The sequence below is a fragment of the Cricetulus griseus genome, chromosome X (genome assembly GCF_003668045.3).
Source record: "Cricetulus griseus strain 17A/GY chromosome X, alternate assembly CriGri-PICRH-1.0, whole genome shotgun sequence".
NCBI classification, from domain to species: domain Eukaryota; kingdom Metazoa; phylum Chordata; class Mammalia; order Rodentia; family Cricetidae; genus Cricetulus; species Cricetulus griseus.
The window spans coordinates 94,967,063-94,986,311 of NC_048604.1; the positions used below are offsets into that span (position 1 = coordinate 94,967,063).

The 19,249-nt window shown below is 38.4% G+C and overlaps 1 protein-coding gene and 1 pseudogene across 1 annotated transcript in view; one reads left to right on the forward strand and one right to left on the reverse strand.

Annotated features, from left to right (window-relative positions):
- Positions 1–1,481: 1,481 nt before the first annotated feature.
- Positions 1,482–6,753, reverse strand: LOC103160485 (annotated as a pseudogene).
- Positions 6,754–6,938: 185 nt separating this feature from the next.
- The window catches only part of Map3k15 (mitogen-activated protein kinase kinase kinase 15), a 95,793-nt gene continuing 83,482 nt past the window's right edge, over positions 6,939–19,249 (forward strand). Inside the window, exons 1-4 of the mRNA XM_035449753.1 lie at positions 6,939–6,995; positions 7,561–7,754; positions 10,871–11,039; positions 13,073–13,179. Coding sequence (XP_035305644.1) covers positions 6,939–6,995; positions 7,561–7,754; positions 10,871–11,039; positions 13,073–13,179 — 527 coding nt within the window. The remainder of the gene's footprint in view (positions 6,996–7,560; positions 7,755–10,870; positions 11,040–13,072; positions 13,180–19,249) is intronic.

Consider the following 19,249-nt stretch of genomic DNA (forward strand, 5'->3'; position numbering starts at 1 on the left):
CCAGGTGCTAGATGAAGGCTATTGGGTGGCATATAAGTCAGTCATCAGTCTCATTGTCAGGGGAGGGCATTTAAGGTAGCCTCTCTTCTGTTGCTTAGCTGGTGTCATCTTTGTAGATCTCCAGACATTTCCCTAGTGCCTGATTTCTCTGTAAACCTAAAATGTCTCCATCTATTATGGTATCTCCATTCTTGTTATCGTCTATTCTTCCCCCAACTCAGCCTTTCTGCTCCCTCATGTGCTCCTCACCCCTCCTCTTCTCCCCTTCTTATTCTCCTTGGTCTCTCCCCCCTCTTCCCGTGCTCCCAATTTCCTCAGGAGATCTTGACCCTTTCCCCTTCTCCAGGGGACCATGTATGTCTCTCTTAGGGCCCTCCTTGTTTACTAGCTTCTCTGGCAGTGTGGATTGTAGGCTGGTAATCCTTTACTCTGTGTCTAAAATCCACATATGAGTGAGTACATACCATGTTTGTCTTTTTGTGATTGGATTACCTCGCTCAGAATGGTTTCTTCTAGTTCCATCCACTTTCCTGCAAATTTCAAGATTCCATTGTTTTTTTTTTTTCTGCTGAGTAGTACTCCATTGTATAATGTACCACATTTTCTCTATCCATTTAAAAGAAACATTTTAAATGCTTTTTAGGTACTATACAACTTAGTAATCACACAAATAAGGAAATAAACACTGTCTTTTAAGGGCATTTTTCATCTTTAAGATAACCATTTAATTACTTTTTTTGTTTTTTTGACTGCCTAATTTCAATATTTAAATTTTTGTATTCTGTACTTCAATATTATAAGTTTTTTCAAGTGATCTTTACAACCCAGAACAGACACCAAAGCAGTACTCTCAAGTCATAACTGTTTACTATAATGAAGAAATGAAATGGACAGAAATCTGAGGAGGTTCCCTTGCTCTGAAGGTAAGCAAACTTTCAACATGGGAACAATTTAGAGTTTCTGACTCGCTCAAAGAATACTTGCACTTAATAAGTCAATATATTATTCTCAAAAAATGAAGTTTTGTCACTAAGAAAGACTGAACAAAAACTCTCCACCTACCACAAACTAAAACAACTCTGCTCACTCCCTGTACTTCCCACAAAAAGAGAAGTAGCAGGAGCTGAAGCCTTTGCATCTGAAATCTTAGCTCCTCCTTGCTTGAGCTGGTCTATGTACTCTATTCTTCAATGTGCCCCCATTTATAAATTTATTTCCATACACATGTACACACACACACACACACACACACACACACACACACACACACACACACGCGCGCGCGCGCGCGCGCGCGCGCACACACACACACACACACATTCACCCTCTAGTAAGTCACTTTTTGTGTTTGTTGATAATTTGTGTTTGTTGAGGAATTTGAACTAGGTGTGTACAGGGTTTTATAGATACTTTATAAACATCAGAATCACTTGTGCCCTTTTGTTCAAAAGCTTGAAATCAAATTATACAGCCAGAAGCCACTACTTTCCCAGAAGCTGTTCACAAGCTATACACTGATTAAGGGCAGAGAAAAAGTCCTCATAACTGATGATTAGGTGAGAAGGCAAAGGTACAGTCTCAATCAATCTGATTTTCCAGGGAAGAAAGCCTAATGCACTGTCCACAGGAATAAAGTTAAACACTGAATCAGGACCAAGGAAACCATGTGAACTAAGTAAGCCATCTAGCAGGTCTACATCCAAATCTGCAGGTCTCCTCTGCTGCTGGGATACTAACTGCTACTAACTGCCAGAAAGTCCTGGTTAACTCTCAGGATAGCTGCTTTTCCATCTTCTGGGCAAAGCACCTTCACTGCCAAAGGGCAATTTACAACTTGATCATCATTGTTGTCACTGCAAACTCCAGTAAATATTTGGAACAGTCTAGACCCAAAGGTTCCTTCTTTTCTTTTAAAATTTCAACCATCAATCTGGGATTATTTATTATGAAAATACCTCACCCCCCACCCCTGCCACCATCTTCCTCTGCCCTCAGTCACAAGTCCAGTCCTTGTAGTCTGTTCTAACCTCAGGAAGGTTCCTTTTAGCTGTCTCTTTCAGTAGCTTGCTCTCTGAAAAACTTAAACCTGATCTACCTCTTGCCACCAATCTCTCTTTTTTAATAGTGTCCATAGACTTGAAATTTCCCATGTTGTATTACTCATAAAATCAGCTCCCTATTGAGAAACTGTCCTTGTAGCCACTTCTTCCTCAGACACTACACTATATTGATGCTCTGGAGCAGACAATGGAGACAGTAACTTTTCTTGGGCTAATACCCTGTTCTATGCGTGATGCACAGGGTAGAGGTGGCAGTCTTGGGTCTTTTCTTGGTTTGTGTCTCCTGGTATAGAATCTTTACCTTCTGAGTAAGCATGGATAAAAGCAATCAGAACATAGTGTTTTGCTTTTTTCCCTAGGATAGAGCTTTCCTTTTGATCATACTTGTTAGGATTAGAGCACCTACAACGCCAGGACATGGTGTCATCCTAGACTCAGAGATGGAGAGAATCCCAACTTCTTGGCTACACTAAGAGTAATATTTCTATTACTTGAGGCTGGACAGATTATGGCTCAGATGCTCCAGAATTTTGCTTTTCTTAATACTATTTAGTGGGGTTTCTTGAACGGTATTTTTCTGTTTCTTACATGTCCATACAATCTTTTACAGAAACTTTAAATGGTTTTAATCAGTTACAGTAATTTTATGGAGATGGGCTCTAAGGTGCTTGGGACACCTCTAGTTTGACACAAATACCCTTAAAAAGCTATAATTCTTCAAACATATTTTGTCTTCTGTACCTCACCAATGCACTTGGAGTTTTTCTCCTTTAATCTGAAATTTGAAGGTCTTTACCATAACCACCAGTTTCAGTTCAAAAAACATTTCAACTTTTAATATGCAAATGGGCTTTAATTTAATTTTCTTTAGCGACATGGATTTCCTGGCATGAATGAGGAAAAACTTTGTCTCTAACCCACCAAAACTTTAGTTTGCTTAGCAATTTAATCTCTGAGAACTTCAAAGTATTAGAGAGAGGGAAGGGTCTTTCATTCCCTGGTGCAGGCAATTCCTAGTGATAGTAAAGTTGTTATGTGCCACCCTTCTGCAGTCATTATCCACATGCATGAACTTTTGCCCTTTCTATTTATAATATTGGCACTTTAGTTTTGAGGGGTTTAATGTCATCCAATAGTTGGTACCCTCAGGGATGGTTTCCAGCTGCTGTGTCACAGCAGGGTAATTATTCTCAGAGAAGCTCATTTTCATGGTTAATGGAGCATCTGAAGACTTAGTCTGAGACAAGCTAGACCTCATACCTGTTTTTTTTTTTTATAGCCCCTGAGCTAAGGATTCATTCTTTAAAAAAATTATTTTCATTTTGTGTGTAAGAGTATTTGCCTATATGTATGTGCCATATATGTTGCCACAGAGTCCAGAAGCAGGTGTTGGATCACCTGGAATTGGAGTTACAAATGGTTATGAACTGCCATGGGTGCTGCAAATTGATCCTGGGTCCTCTTCAAAAACAGTTGGTGCACTTAATCACTCATCTCTCCAGACAAAAGGATGCTTGGGGTTTTTTTGTTTTTGTTTTTTTCTTTTGGTTTTTTGAGACAGGGTTTCTCTGTGTAGCTTTGGAGCCTATCCTGGCACTCGCTCTGGAGACCAGGCTGGCCTCGAACTCACAGAGATCCGCCTGCCTCTGCCTCCCGAGTGTTGGGATTAAAGGCGTGTGCCACCAACGTCCGGTAGGGATGGTTGTTTTTTTAACATTTAAAAAATATTAGGAAATAATTAATTTATGACATACACAAGTGTGAAATTTGAATTTGTATCCATACATAAAATTATACTGGCTCATGGCCCCTGCTCCTGTGTTTGTGGATGGCCTTTGTCAGCTTCCACATTCCTATAGCTGAGTAGAGTAATTGAAAAAGATACTCGGAATTCTGAAAAGCCAAAAATAATAATCATCTAGTCCCCAAGATAAAGCTCACCTACTTTAAAATAGGCTTTAGTGAGGCAGTATTTGTAATTGTTTTTAGCAGATTATTTTAAAGTTCAAAATGTGATATGACAGAGCCCACAAGGTCCAAAAAGAGAATTCCAGGACAATTATATTTTAAATTAAAATAGAAGAAAAGAATGTGACCTATATGTCCATCAAGCAGATTTAATTCAGAAGGAAATCTTGTAAGTTGTAAAATTTTCTGCTTGATCTTATATCATGATATTGTGACAATTTTCTCTATAATTCATACATTTGAGAGATATTTTCAACTTAAAAGAAGTCTTATCCCTTATTTGATGCCTTACTGGGAACACAATGTACTTTAAAAATTACGTTGTGTGATATAAGCATGTTTATGTAGGTATATGCTTATGTACACACACATGAATACCAGAGGTTGATGTCAGTTATTTTTCTCAATTACCATTCTCATTTTTGAGACGGCTTCTCATTTAACATGGAGATCATCTATTTACCTAGGCTGGTTGTTCAGTCAGCTTTAGGGATCTGCCTGTTTTTGCCTCTCAGCGCTGGAATTATAGACAAGCCCAGGTCTGACTTTTATTTGGGTGTTGTGGGTCCTAACTGAGGTCCTCATGCTTGTGCAGCAAGCACTATACTGAATGAACAATCTCCCCAACCCCACAAAAGTACATTCTGTTGTTGTATCTTCACTATGTCCAAATTCCTGGATACTTCTATTACTTTAATTTAAAAATTGAAAAAGAGAGGTGAATAGTTTCCCATGCCATATAAATTCTTTCAAAATTCAAGTTTAAATATGGGTATTTGTTTAATTTTTCAGGGATTGGATATCCATCTGTCTTAAGTTAACCTTAAACTTGCTATAGAGCTGGGGCTGACCTTGAACTTCTGATCCCCGTACCTCTAACTCCAAAGGGCTGAGTTTACAAGCATATGCCACCACACCTAGTTTATGGGCTATTGGAGATTAAGGTATAAATTTATAAGCTATTTTTTCACTGAAAAGTTTAAACAACAGATTGAGCACATGAAGGGCTGATGGAACATGCCTGTGATCTCAGGAGTTGGGAAGTAGAAGCAGGAAGATGAAGATCGGGATTTCAAGGTCACCTTGAGCTACACAGTAAGTTTAAGACCAACAAGGGCTCCATGAAACTTAGTTTCAAATTAATTATGTTCAGCTTGGTGACAGTCAGTCTGATTTGCATCTGGGATAATGATCTAAATGTAATCGAACTAACCCAAAATGAGTCTGTTTCCTTTCTAGATATTTTTAGTATAACCTGGTGTAGCAGTAGCTTATTGAGCATCCCTACTTAGTCTTAGTTCCTGTTGGATTTGCATTCAACTAAACCTCCAGCATTTTGTTTTTCTCCCTGCTTAATGCCACATAGGTATTTATTTATTTACAATTTTTTCATTATATATAAAAGTCTTTTCTCCTCCCCAACTCCTCCCAAATCTTCCCTCCTTCTTCACCTAACTTCATGCTCCATTTTTTCTCTTTCTAAAAAGAATCCAAACAATTAATAAAAATCATTAATACAAAAAAATCATTAATACAAAATGCTAAAACAAGAGGAGCTAGAGAAATGGCTCAGCAGTTGAGAGCACTGGCTGCTCTAGCAGAGGACCCAGGTTCAATTCCCAGCACTCACATGGCAGCTCACAACTGTAACTCCAGTTCTGACACCAAACACCAGTGAACACAAAATAAAAATAGATATTTTTTAAAATGCCAAAACAAAACAAGAAAACCATAGAAGAGCACAAGGAGTTCATTTTGTTTAGCCAACTACTTCTGGGCATTGGCCTGCTATGGAGTGTGGTTGAGATATACCCAGTGATACAATATTAAAATTGATTCCCCTTTAACAGCAGGTATCAATTGCAAATAGCTAGTTGGTTAGGGGTGTTACTTTGTGTCCAGAACCCTCTCAGTGCTCTGGGACCCTTTCTTTCTTGAACTTGTGCAGATCCTATGCATGCTGTTACAGTCTCTGTAAGTTCATAAGTGTATTCGTTCTGTTGTGTCTGGAAGTCACTGTTTCTTGAAGTTATCCACCACCTCTGACTCTTGCAATCTTTCTGCCTTCTCTTCTGTGTCCCTGAGCATTAAGGGAGGGAGTTTGATAAAAACATCCATTTAGGACTGGATGCTCCAAAGTCTCTCACTTTCTGTATACTGTCCAGTTGTGGGTCTCTGTGGTAGTCCCCATCTACTACAAATAGTATCTTCTTTGATGAGGGTTGAGTGTGACATTCATCTATGGGCATTGCAGTATGTCATTAGGAGTCATTTTATTGCTATGTTTCTTTAGTAGGTTTTCCCCTAGGTTGATGGCCAGTCTAGTCTCAGGTTGTTGGCTGCTTTAGCAGTGTCAGGTGTGGGTTCCATATCATGGAGTAAAACTTAAATCCAATCAAAAAGTGGATGGTTACTACAATAACATTTATGACACCTTTATATCAGTATATCTTGCAGGCAGGTCACATTGTAGATTGCAGTGTTTGTAGCTTGGTGACACTGATGCTTACTTGACTCCTCTGCTGCCATGCAGAGTAACTTCCAGCAAAATAAATGCTACTCAGTAAGTATGAAGTTTCTAGTTGGGTATCAGCTTGACTTCTCCATGTTTGATGACATAAGTAAGTGTTGTCTTCAGCAATATGGCCTTACCATCAGGTTCTAGAAAGCAACCAATATCCTTGGCAATCTCCTGCGATGTGTTGGAGTGGTCCATGAGAACCATTTGGCCAACAATTCAATAAGATGAAAACTATTCTGGCACAACCTCCAGTATTTTCAAAAGATTTTCCCAGAGTTAGGGCACTCGTCTCCATCCTATTTAATTATATATGTATGTCAAATTTATTTGTATACTTATATATTTATGTATACTTACAAAGAAGACTGAGTATAAGAATGTCATGAAGAATGTATTTTTTAGACTTCAGTGTGCTAAAAATTGAGTACATAGTGTGTCTTTTAAAGGTAATGATTTTGCTTTTCAAAGAATCATGATTCAGTCAACTATAATTATTCTATAGAACAAAAGATGTTGCTTTACATGAGTATTGCTTAATGGTGTGAAAAATTTCAACAGATTCTTTCATAAAACCTTTGAAAGTAATCATTTATTAATGTGCTTCTTGTCATTTCTAGTCAAAAAATTTAACAGTACCTGCATTAAATATCAAATAATATGAATTTTTAATTTAGAATAAAAACTAATATGCCATTTTATAATCCTTGGTTATCAAGGGGTCTAAGTTCCTGGTGGTTTGGAGGACAGACAGTGAATGTACATAGTTTCTAAAATTTAAAAATCTTTAACATTTTTACCAGTGAAATTCAGAGGCATCCACAGGTGGTAATGATTTTGAAATTGAATGATTTCCTGTTTTGAGCCTAATAGGTTTGAGATGAAAATCACACAAAGTATTGTTCATACTGTGCATCTTCTCCTTCCATGTCCTACCAGGCCTGCCTGTTCAGGGCTGTAGCTGTGCTTCTGTATCACTTGCTTTCTAAAATACTTATTGTTTCTTTTTTTCAGGCATCTAGTGGAAATTATTATTTCATCCCTTACACTGTGACACCATGTGCTGATTATTTTTGCTGCGAGAGTGATGCCCAAAGGAGAGCCTCAGAGTACATGCAGCCCAACTGGGACACCATCCTGGGCCCACTATGTATGCCCCTGGTGGACAAGTTCACTAGCCTCCTTAAGGACATTCGTGTGACCTCATGGTAATTTCCACCAGCCACTAAAAATCCTGAAAGTCTTACAGAAAATTTCCCTTTATTTTCAGGGAGGTGGTATACTTTGAAGTGACCAGGTTGCCCAGAGAATAGGGGTCATTGACGATCTACTTAAACATCTTGGAATCCATCATTACCCCCTTAGTGCCTCACTAAGCTGACTTCCTGAGATGAAGCCAGAAAAGGGCATAGTCATAACTGGGCCTGGGACTAACCATGTTTCCTTATGTGATCTTGATATGTAACTCTTCTTCTCTATGGCTCTTTTCTTTATAAAACAGGGAAGTTAACTCTGTGGTTATTTTTAATGATCTCTTTCAATTCTAAGATTCTGTGTTTACAGATAGTTTCTGAACATAATTTTATACTCTCAGTTATTCAGGTTCTCAAAATGCCAGAGCAAGGTCATTCTGACCTTAAGTTCTTGTCATAAGCATGCATTGAGTCAAACTTCAGCCAACCTGACCTCAGGATGTCTTGTGACATGTTATCTGTAGATTTACGTCATGGGGTATGGTGGTGTCCACTCAGAGGCAGACAGGTTTGAGTATGAATTCTGGTTTAGGTGATTGCTTGCCTGGGTAGCCTTGGAAAAGTCACTTCCCCTCTTTGAACCTTAGTGCTAAATAAACTGTACCTACAGTGTTGCTAGTTGGAAAGTTAAAGGCAGGAAATGATTCTTAACTAGAGGATCCCTGTTGTTTTGCTCACAGCCAATTTAAAGGATTTATTCCTGTGAGTTGTGTCATAAGAAGGATTTGTTCTTCCAAAACAAATGAAAATCCAAAGGACTGGCAGAACTGACTTGTAATGAAATGTCAAGGACCTCATGTCATACTTTGGCTCAGATCATGGCACCCTGAACCGTAGAGGGTTACTGTTAAAGTATTGGCATGAAGGTTACACTTGTTACATCCTTCACACCTTTTCCGTCCTGTTGCCTTTCCTTGAGATGCACACTTTAGTGGGAAAGAAGTCTAGAAACCCAAACAGCATCAACAGAGAACAAATAGGGGTTTCTTTGACACTTTGATAGTTACTGTCTTACTTCAAAGGAAAGATTTTAGTGAATTTTAGAAACCTCTCCTAATAGTGTATTTGTAGGTCTAACAAAGAGGTATTTAACTTGAATCTGACAGAGGAATCAAATGTCTTTGTAAGAAATAGATTCAAGTTTGTTTCTCATTCAGTAAATTCATGTATTGGGAAAACAAACTTTGGAGGCATTTGTTTTAATTCCCAAAGGCTCAAAATACCTATTGGTGAATTCTGTCCTGTGACTGGTGTCTGTCAATCATCAATGAGAGGGTCAATGGTGCTTATGTTTGAAAACCTCTATAACAGGGATGGCAGGTAAGATTTTAGCTCAAGTACCAACTCTCGAAGATTTATTATCTCTATCTTGAGTCTTGTGCTAGAAAGCACTTAGAAACCATTTCTGAGTCCCCAGAGATTAGCAACATCCTCCCTTGTGACCAGATGAAGAAATGGCTACATACTTAGTACATATCTGATATCCCCAACATGCCAGCCATAATTCCATTTGCAAAAAGTTACTGTGCATATTGTATTTTCTTTTTAAAGTGATTTTTCAGTTACCCTTGAAAACAAGACTAAAGTATAACTTTTTACTTGTCAGGCCAAATTAGTAACACCTTAATAGCTTTGATGCCTTTATAGTCTGCTGAATGGGCAATGGATGTCACCCAACTTAATGACTCATTCAGTTAATAACAGAGTTTTAAACACTGGCAGAATCTATAATTTGCTCATCATTAGTGTAATGGCAGTTGACAAATAAGGAAAGAAGTGCACTGGTATTTTTATATCAAAACCATTTTATAGACTATCACTCCATTCTTTAAATGTTAATTGAGGTCTTATTAGGAGCATTGGTCGGACTAGGCTTTGTACTGTGTGCACATTTATGTGCCATTACTTTATAATTATTCAGACTAAGTACTATTTGTTCTTATTTTATCGGTTATATTTCTTTCTCTAGAATTGATTTACTCTTTCCCAAGTGAGAAGCGCAATAATGGGTTGATAGTATTACTTCTTGGTAATGCTCAACCTCTATTTAAAATTATTTGGAAAATATACAAGGTACTTAAATCAATCTGTGGTTATCATTGTAAGTTGGCTTCTATACCACTAAATGAGGACTTTTTTTAAGTTTTAAATGAAGTACCACATACTAACATAGGCTTATGACAGGCTATGATGACATATCAGGGTAGATTTACACTGTTTTAAATGTTTTTACATACTCTCTTTTTGTTTAGATGCCCACAAAAGAGAATTTTTTATTTTATATTGGAAAACATTTTTGCAGAAAAATAATAAGGAAACCTAAGGATGGAAGGTACAGTTGTCTGTAATCTTCCTGGCATGGCTTCTGTGTACCATTTCTTGGATTGCTCAACGATACATCACTAGTTTCCATTCTCCTTCACCTGGCAACAGCTTCATGACCACTAACTGGGAAAATTTAGTAGATTAAAATGCTTTTAAATGAATTTGCCTAGGTTTCATGTCTTTTGAAGTTTTGTTTAGCTTTTGATAATGTTTTGATAGTAGGGAAAATTAAATAATCATGTAAATGTACTTTATGCTGTGTGTGTGTGTGTGTGTGTGTGTGTGTGTGTGTGTGTGTGTGTGTGTAAATTACATAATTCTTAGGGAGTTGTGTTGAAAATTCTCTAGACTGTATGAAAGTTAAGCTTTGAAGATATTTTAAGGTTGTATTAAGCTGAATTTTTATTACTAGTTTATTGCTATAGTATGCAAAAAAGCAGATATTATGTTTACTGTTATAGGAAGATTCAAGGATGGCCAAGGTCCCTGTGTGTTATTGAGAACCATACTTGTTTGAGCACTCAAGAGAGTCTTGGAGCTGGGCGTCAGTGGCACATGCCTTTAATCCCAGCACTCGGGAGGCAGAGGCAGGCAGATCTCTGTGAGTTCGAGGCCAGCCTGGTCTCCAGAGCGAGTGCCAGGATAGGCTCCAAAGCTACACAGAGAAACCCTGTCTCGAAAAACCAAAAAAAAAAAAAAATTGTGAGAGTCAGGTATGTAATTGGGGGTTTTGTTTTCTTCTTCAGTGCTTATTACAAAGAAACCTTGTTAAATGACATCCGGAAAGCCAGAGAAAAATACCAGGGTGATGAACTGGCAAAAGAGTTGACTCGGATCAAATTCCGCATGGATAATATTGAGGTTCTGACATCGGACATTATCATTAACTTACTCCTCTCCTACCGTGATATCCAGGTATGAAGTGTGCTTGGGTGAGGCTAACATATGCCTGACTTTTCTTTGTTACATGGAATTTCTCATAGAAAGTATACTTACTTGCATCAGGGGTGTGATTAAGAGACTGCTCTACCTAAATAGGTATGTGGCCTGGTGATGGGCTTTAATAGACGATTTAAAGGTAGTTTTGTCATATTAGAGCTGAAGTAAGCATGCCAAGAGCCCCTATTGTGCTTAAAATAAGAAACAAAGAATTTAACATTTTACATATATTTTATTTTAGGTAATACTCTGCAAGTCTTTCCTAAATCCCGATTTATTAGTCCTCTTAGCCCTATGGTTTAGGTTTGCTCTTATTGTTTCTATTTTACAAATGAAATCTGAGGCACAGAAATTAAGTAACCTGCTCAGATTCACAGAGTAGGGGAAAGTCAGGATTCAGACAAAGGCTGACTAGTTCCATTGCCCTTGTTTTCAATGCTTCCAGCATTTCCTTTATGCCTTTGTCACATCTTTCTCTTTTTACCACCACTCTTCAGTGAGAGAAGTAGCTGGGCTACATTAAGGAACTGGGGAAGCAGATGCTTATTCTAATATAGACATCTAAAGTTACTGGAAAATTTTGAGACTCGGGTTCTGAGGTCTGGAACCATGAAGGGAAACTGGGGATTTCTCTTCAAATTTGGACTAATTTTAAGGGTATCTTACGCCTCTTCCTTCTAGAGGCACAAAGGATAACATACTTTACTTGTAGAATACTACAAAGCTGCACTAGCAGTTGTTGATCACAGTTCTGAATGATGGAGAGAGAATCCATTTATGGTCTGAACCCAGAACAGAGTCAGCTACTAAGGAATCCATGGCCTGAGTGACTAATAAGCTACCTGCTTTTAATGACAGGTGGTATTATGCAACAAGAAAATGTGATTGATTTTTCTAGACGTATTTCTTTTTGGCTTTGCTTTTGTTGTTGTTATTTGGAGACAGGGTCTTTTGTAACCCATTGACTCTTGACTTTGCCGTTTAGCTGAAGATGACTTGAACTCCCAATGCTCCAGCTTTTGCTTCCCCAATGCAATGATTATAGGTGTGTGCCACCACACCCCTGCTCTTGAAATGTTTCTTTGAGTTGCTGGCTGTCTTCTACCCTTCCCTTACTGAATGTTTTCAGTTCTTAATTTTTCATTGGTAGAACTCTTAAGCCCAAGGAAGAGCTGGAAGGTTCCTGGAAGGTATTTCTTCTCTTTTCTGAGGCAACAGCCTCAAAGTATTAAGCCAAGTGTCAGGTTTCTGTAGGAAGATCCTCTCTGCTGACTGGCTGGCATCAAGTTGGCCAATACCAGTATTTCTAAGCCTAGCTAAATGGGTAACTGTTGGTGGCACTACTAAAATGGAACCCAATGGAGACACACATGGTAGCAATTTAACCCCTTAGGTAATTCATGAAGCATTTGGGACAGTATTTCTTAGCATGGGGGTATTTGACATTGTCTGAAGAGACATTCTAATTTGTCAAAACTGACTGTAGGGCAGGGATACTTGTGACTTATAGTAGGGATGAAGCTACCCATCCAGCAATACACAGAACAGCATCCCAGAGCAAAGATAAAAGCCTAGAATATCAACAGTTGAGAAATTCTAGCTTAGATTAATTTTATTTAGGCAAAATAGGAAGGAGTAAGATGCTTTCTCCATTTGCATTGGAAAGTGACTAAGTTTTCTTGTGTATGGTTCTGCTGCTGGTATTAAACCTTCCACATTTAGCACGTAACATCTTTTTCCTTGTTGCTTCCTTGTTACTAGGCTCAGTTGTGCTCTTGTTGTTGGATTTAACAAATGTTTTATTGATCCTTTTGTGCCCTCTGTCCCATTTATCTTCTTTTTTATATATTTCTCTGTACCTGTCAATGCTACAATTAATTTTACTAAATACTATCAGTAAGGAAAGGTTTATCTTTAAATTTGGAGGCTGTCTTATGTTTGTAGCTATTCAGAAAAATCTATGAAGAGCTGTTTCCTCTTTTTCACACTCTGAGATGTTGTGCCAACAGGACTATGATGCGATGGTCAAGCTAGTAGAAACACTGAAGATGCTACCTACATGTGATTTGGCTGATCAACACAACATTAAATTCCACTATGCATTTGCACTGAATAGGTAAGAATAATTGTGTGTAGTGTTTGTGAATATGTGACCTGTTAAATTCTTCTGTTGTCTTTTCAACATTCATCAGATGTGATCCAAGTCATATGCTAACTGCCAAAGGTATGAAAATACACAAGGTACTTTTCCTTTGAAACATAATTCTAACTATGAGATCAGACATATTAAAAATCCTAATAGGGCCAGATGTGGTGGTACACATCTTTATTCCATATACCCAGGAGGCAGAGGCAGTCAGATCTCTGAGTTCAGGTCAGCCTAGTCTATATAACAAGTTCCAGGCTAGCCAGGGCTATATAGTGAGACTCTGTCTCAAAAAATAAAGAAATTCTAATAGCTTGGGGAGATATGAAGTTTAATGAAGTGATATAGAAGTATAGCAGAAAAAACAGAAAAAAGAAATATAGCAGAAGGAGAGAGTTGTTCTGTGTAGGGGTAGAAAAGCTTCTTTGTATTTTCTGGTCTAAATTGTAAAGAATTATACCATGGATGGGAGAGGGTAAAATGTGGAAGAGAGTGAAAGAACATTCCATTTGGCTGGAGTGTGAGCATAGAGTTCTTTTGCACAAGGTGCCTCCAAGTAATATCTAGTGCAACCAGAACACAAGATGCAAGTGAAGGCAAATACAGGATATAAGGTTAAGCATAGAGGATGGGATTATACATATGAGAAAGGTATTGCCAGATGGTAGTGGTACATGCATTTAATCTCAGCACTCTAGTCCCAGGCACACTTTAATTCTAGGCAGAGGCAGATGAATCTCTCTTGAATTCAAGACCAGTCTGGTCTATAGAGCTTGTTCCATGTCACTCAGGGATATACAAAGAAACTACGTCTCAGAAAAAATAAAAAGGAAAGGAAAGGAAAGGAAAAAGAAGGTATTGATGATACCTTTTAGGCTATGGGGGACTAGCTGAAGCAGTAAGATTCATATTGCACAATAGATAAAGATAGTGTCTTAGGGTTTCTATTGCTGTAATGAAACACCATGACTAAAATGCAAGTTGGGAAGGAAAATATTTGTTTGGCTTACACTTCCATATCACTGTTCCTCATCGAAGGAAGTCAGGACAAGAACTCAAACAGGGCAGGAATCTGGAGACAAGAGTTGATAAAGAATCCATGCAAGAGTGCTGCTTATTGGCTTGATCCTCATGGTTTACTCAGCCTACTTCCTTTTTTTTCCAGTTTCAAAGTAGTTTGAGTAACAGCATAGTCCTACATGGTGGATACCATTTAAAGGGTGTATGCCCCTGGGATCCTCTAAATCAGCAATTCTTAGCCTGTGGGTCAAGAACCCTTTGGGAGTCGAAGGGTGCTTTCACAGGGGTTGCCTAAGACCATGGAAAAACATATTTATGTTATAATTCATAACAGTGGCAAAATTACAGTTACTTCAATAACAAAATAATTTTATGCCAGGTGGTAGTGGTGCACACCTTTAATCCCAGGACTCAAGAGGCAGAAATAGATGTATCACTGTGAATTCAAGGCCATCCTGGTCTACAAAGCTAGTTCCATGATGGGCTCCAAAGCTACAGAGAAACCCCGTCTTGAAAACAAAAAACAAAAAACAAAAACTGTGGTTGGGAGTTACCACAACATGAGGAACTAACTAATCAAAGGGTCACCGCATTAGGAAGATTAAGAACCAAACTCTAAATAGTATCTTGATGTATTCCACAAAAATAGTAATGGTATGAGTCCCATATTTAAAGGCAGCTTCTGATTTTGAGTCTGGCATGTGATTTGTCATGACCAATGTATTGCTGGGTCTTGGGTAGATTGATTCCCAATTTTTTGAGAAACCACCATACTGATTTCCAAAGTGCTGTGCAAGTGTCTGTACAAATTTGCACTCCCACCAGCAATGGAGGAGTGTTCCCCTTACTTCACATCCTCTCCAGCATAAGCTGTCATCATTGTTTTTTTATCTTGGCAATTCTGACAGGTGTAAAATTGTATCTCAGAGTTGTTTCAATTTGCAAATTCTCTGATGACTACTGATGTTGAGCATTTCCTGAATTGTCTTTCAGCCATTTGAGATTTCTCTGTTGAGAGTTCTTTTTAGATCTGTATCCCATTATTGGATTATTTATCTTTTAATATCTAGTTTCTTGAGTTCTTTGTATATTTTGGAGATCATCCCTCTGTCAAATGTGGGGTTGGTAAAGACCTTTTCCTATTCTGTAGTCAGCCTACTTTCTTAAAGAACCCAGGACCACTGGGTATGGCACTATCAACAATGGGCTGGCCCTCCCCTATACATCACTCATATAGAAAATGCCATGCAGGCTCGCCTCCAGCCTGATCTTCCGGAGGCATTTTCTCAATTGAGTATCCCTTATATCTCATGACTAGGTTGTGTCAGGTTGACTAAAAATCAGGCAGTATAGATGGTGTTGGGTTATTTTCCTTTGAGTGTGCATTCATATGTGTGTATTGTGTGTGTGTGTGTGTGTGTGTGTGTGTGTGTGTGTGTGTGTGTGTGTGTGTGTAATTTAGAAAGTGTTGCCTAGAGACTACAAAGCTCAAATGCTTAAATAGAAGGTAAATTAGCCAAAATTATGTAGCAAAGAGTCTGCAAATGCAATGATTTAGATAAGATTGAAAATTCCCTCTTGTATAGCAGGATAGAGTTGAGGGAACCAGGCTGTTAGCACAGCAGCACTGCTCTAGACATTGCATTTAGACTTAGCACCCAACCATTTTATAGGATTTGTTATTCCCTAGGCCAGCAGTTCTCAACCTGGGGGTTCACAACCCTTTGAGGAATTGAATGACTTTCATAGGGGTTGTATATCAGATATCCTGCAAATCATATATTTACATTATGATTCATAACAGTAACAAAATTTGTAGTTATGAAATACCAACAAAATAACATTGGGGTCACAGCAAGAGGGACAATATTTAAGGGGTCACAGCATTAGAAAGATTGAGAACCATTGCCCTAGAATGTTGACATCTGCATAATTGAAGCTAGTTCACTGCCACTCTTACGTTTGCAACTGATGGGACAGGGACAAGAAGGAAGTGTGAGGCAAGTGATTTCCTCCTTCCCTCTTATTAATTCTTTCAGCATTTTGTATATTGTATTTTGATTACATTGATCTCTCTCCCAAAACTACCTCCAGATACACCCCTCTTACTGCTCCACCCAAATTTGTATCCCTATGTTTTAAAACTCATCAAGTTTGTGATGCCTGTATATTCTTGGTTGTGCAGTTGACCTGCCAGGGGCTACACTTTTAAAGAAAACTGACTTTCCCTCTCCCTACACTAACAATTGCTAATAGCTCATTGGGTAGGGGTGAGACTTCATGCCCATCTCACCTCTCCATGCTGAGATATTGTCTGGCACAGGTCTTGTGTATGTTGTTACAGCCATTGCAAGTTCATTTGTGGAATTGCACTGATGGGTCTAGAAAACAGTTTCCTTGTAGTCATTCACAACTTCTGGATGTTACATTCTTTCTGTATGCTCTTCTGCAGTGATTCTGGAACCTCTGGAAGAGGTGGTTTAGTATATATGTTCCATTTAGGATTGACTATTCCACAATCTCTTATTCTTTGTACCTTGACCAGTTGTGGGTGTTTGTTAATCACCATCTACCACAAATAGAAGTTTCTCTGATGATGGTTGAGACATACATTAATCTGTGACTATGTTATTAGAAATCAGTTTAGTACTATGTTCATTTAATAGAATAATAGTAGATTATACCATAGGACTACAAGTTCTTGGCCTGATAATGGTCCCAAGTATGGATTTCATCTTCTGGACCAGGCTTAAATCCAGTCAGAAAGTGGTTATTACTGCCATGATGTTCATGAAAGTATTGTATCACTGGGGATGTTTTGCTAGATCAAGTGTGTGTGTGTGTGTGTGTGTGTGTGTGTGTGTGTGTGTGTGTGTACATGTATACAATGCATATACATGTATTTATGTGTGTACATGTGTGTATGTATGTATGTGCATATACACATACTCATAAAGAAGGAGTTGAAACTGAGTCACTATAATGAGGCAATAGTGCCTCTACTAGGCACTATAGGCTAACAAAAAGCCCCATGCTAGGAATGGGTTGCCTCTTTTGGAGTTGTTGGCCAGTAAGGTTTCATAGACCCCCAACATTACAGGTGATTGCCAATGCTATTGGTTACCCTACAGATCTTGATGGCAAGACCCTGTTCTGATGACACCACATACTTGATTCACAGAACATGAAAAACTCAAGCTGTTACTCACCTGGAAACTCTATCCTTGCAGGATATCTTTCCTAGTGTGGAAAGGTGCTATGCATGCTACCAGAGGAGAAAAGTAAATGAGGGATTTTCTTTAAAATGGTGTCTTAGTTGGGGTTACTATTGCTGTGCTAAAAAACATAACCAAAAGCCACTTTGGGAGGAAAGGGTTTATTTGGCTTACTATTCATCACTGAAGGAAGTAAAGACTGGAACTCATACAGAGCCAGTACCTGGAGGCAGGAGCTGATACAGAGGCCGTGGAAGAGTGCTGCTTACTGGTTTGTTCCTCATGGCTTGCTCAGTCTGCTTTCTTATAGCATCCAGGACCACCACCCAAGGGATGACATCACCCATAATGGTCTGGGCCCTCGCCCATCAATCACTAATTAAAAAAAAAATGCCCTATGGGCCTGTTTACAGTTTGACCTGGAAACATTTTCTCAGTTGAGATTCTGCCTTTTCAGATGACTCTAGTTTGTGTCAAGATAACATAAAATTAGTCAATACAAGTGAGTTGCTACTGCTTTTATATTCTGTTGATATGAACTTAAGTCAGTTGACTCCATATTGCTGCAAGTGAAGCTGGAAAATGTACTGCCTGGTTTTGTGTGCCAACTTGTCACAAGCTAGGATCATCTTGAGGGAGAAACCTTAGTTAATAAAATGCTTTCATGAGATCCAGCTGTAAGGCCTTTTCTTAATTAGTGATTGATGGAGGGCCCAGCCCGTGGTAGGTGGTGCCATCCCTGAGCTGGTGGTCTTGGGTTCTAGAAGAAAGCAGACTGAGCAAGCGATGGAAGCAAGCAATACCCCTCCATGGCTTCTGCATCTGTTCCTGCATCCAGGATCCTGCTCTGTTTGAGTTCCTCTCCTACTTTCCTTTAGTAATGAACAACAATGAGGAAGTGTAAGCCAAATAAGCCTCTTCCTCCCCAACCTGCTTTTTAGTCACAGTGTTTCAATAGAAACCCTAAGTAAGACATGTAGTTTCTAGCTAAGTGGCCATCCAAACATGACTACTGTGAATTTGCAAGACAAACAGTGTTTCACATTCAGCCTCTCAAAGATCCCAGGTGTCTAAACGTCTTATTTCTACTGTTTTTCTTCTTCCATTGATAATATATAGGGAAAAATAAATATTTTAAGAATCATGCCAAGATACATTCTTTTCTGCCCCCAGTAAGCAAGCTGTCACTTACATTATTCTTACATTATTATGTCAGATCAATACAGAAGATTATTTTAGAAATATATGCATCTTGGTGTGATAGCTAGGGGCTTCTAGTGTGGACTCACAAGTCTTCCAATGAATAACATCTTCAAATAAGAAATATGTAAAGTAAGTGTTCCAAATGAGCTGAGAATTACTGCATCTGGTTTCCCAGTTTCAGAGGCTGTTCTTTTTTTCAGCAGCTGTATTAAGCTTCATATTGCTGATATATCACTGGCAGCATCTTTAAGACAGCAGCAAAACAGGAGCCCATATTTTCCCAGAATCTTGTAACCTATGTAAAGTTATTCCTCTTAAAATAAGATAAAAATTTTGCAAGCAATGAAAATGTATAGATTTTGAATATTTAATTTGATGAATTTGAGAAATGAATATACACATCTAAGCAATACCCCTTCCAAAATAAAAAAATCACCATAGAAGTTTCTTGTTCAGCTTTGTCTACATTCTCTGCTTCTCCATAGGCGACCAATATTGCAACCTCTATCTTCATATATTAGTTTTCCTTGTCCTTAAACATCACATAAATGTAATCATACAACATACTCTTTTGTGTTTGGCTTCAGGATTTCAACAGTATG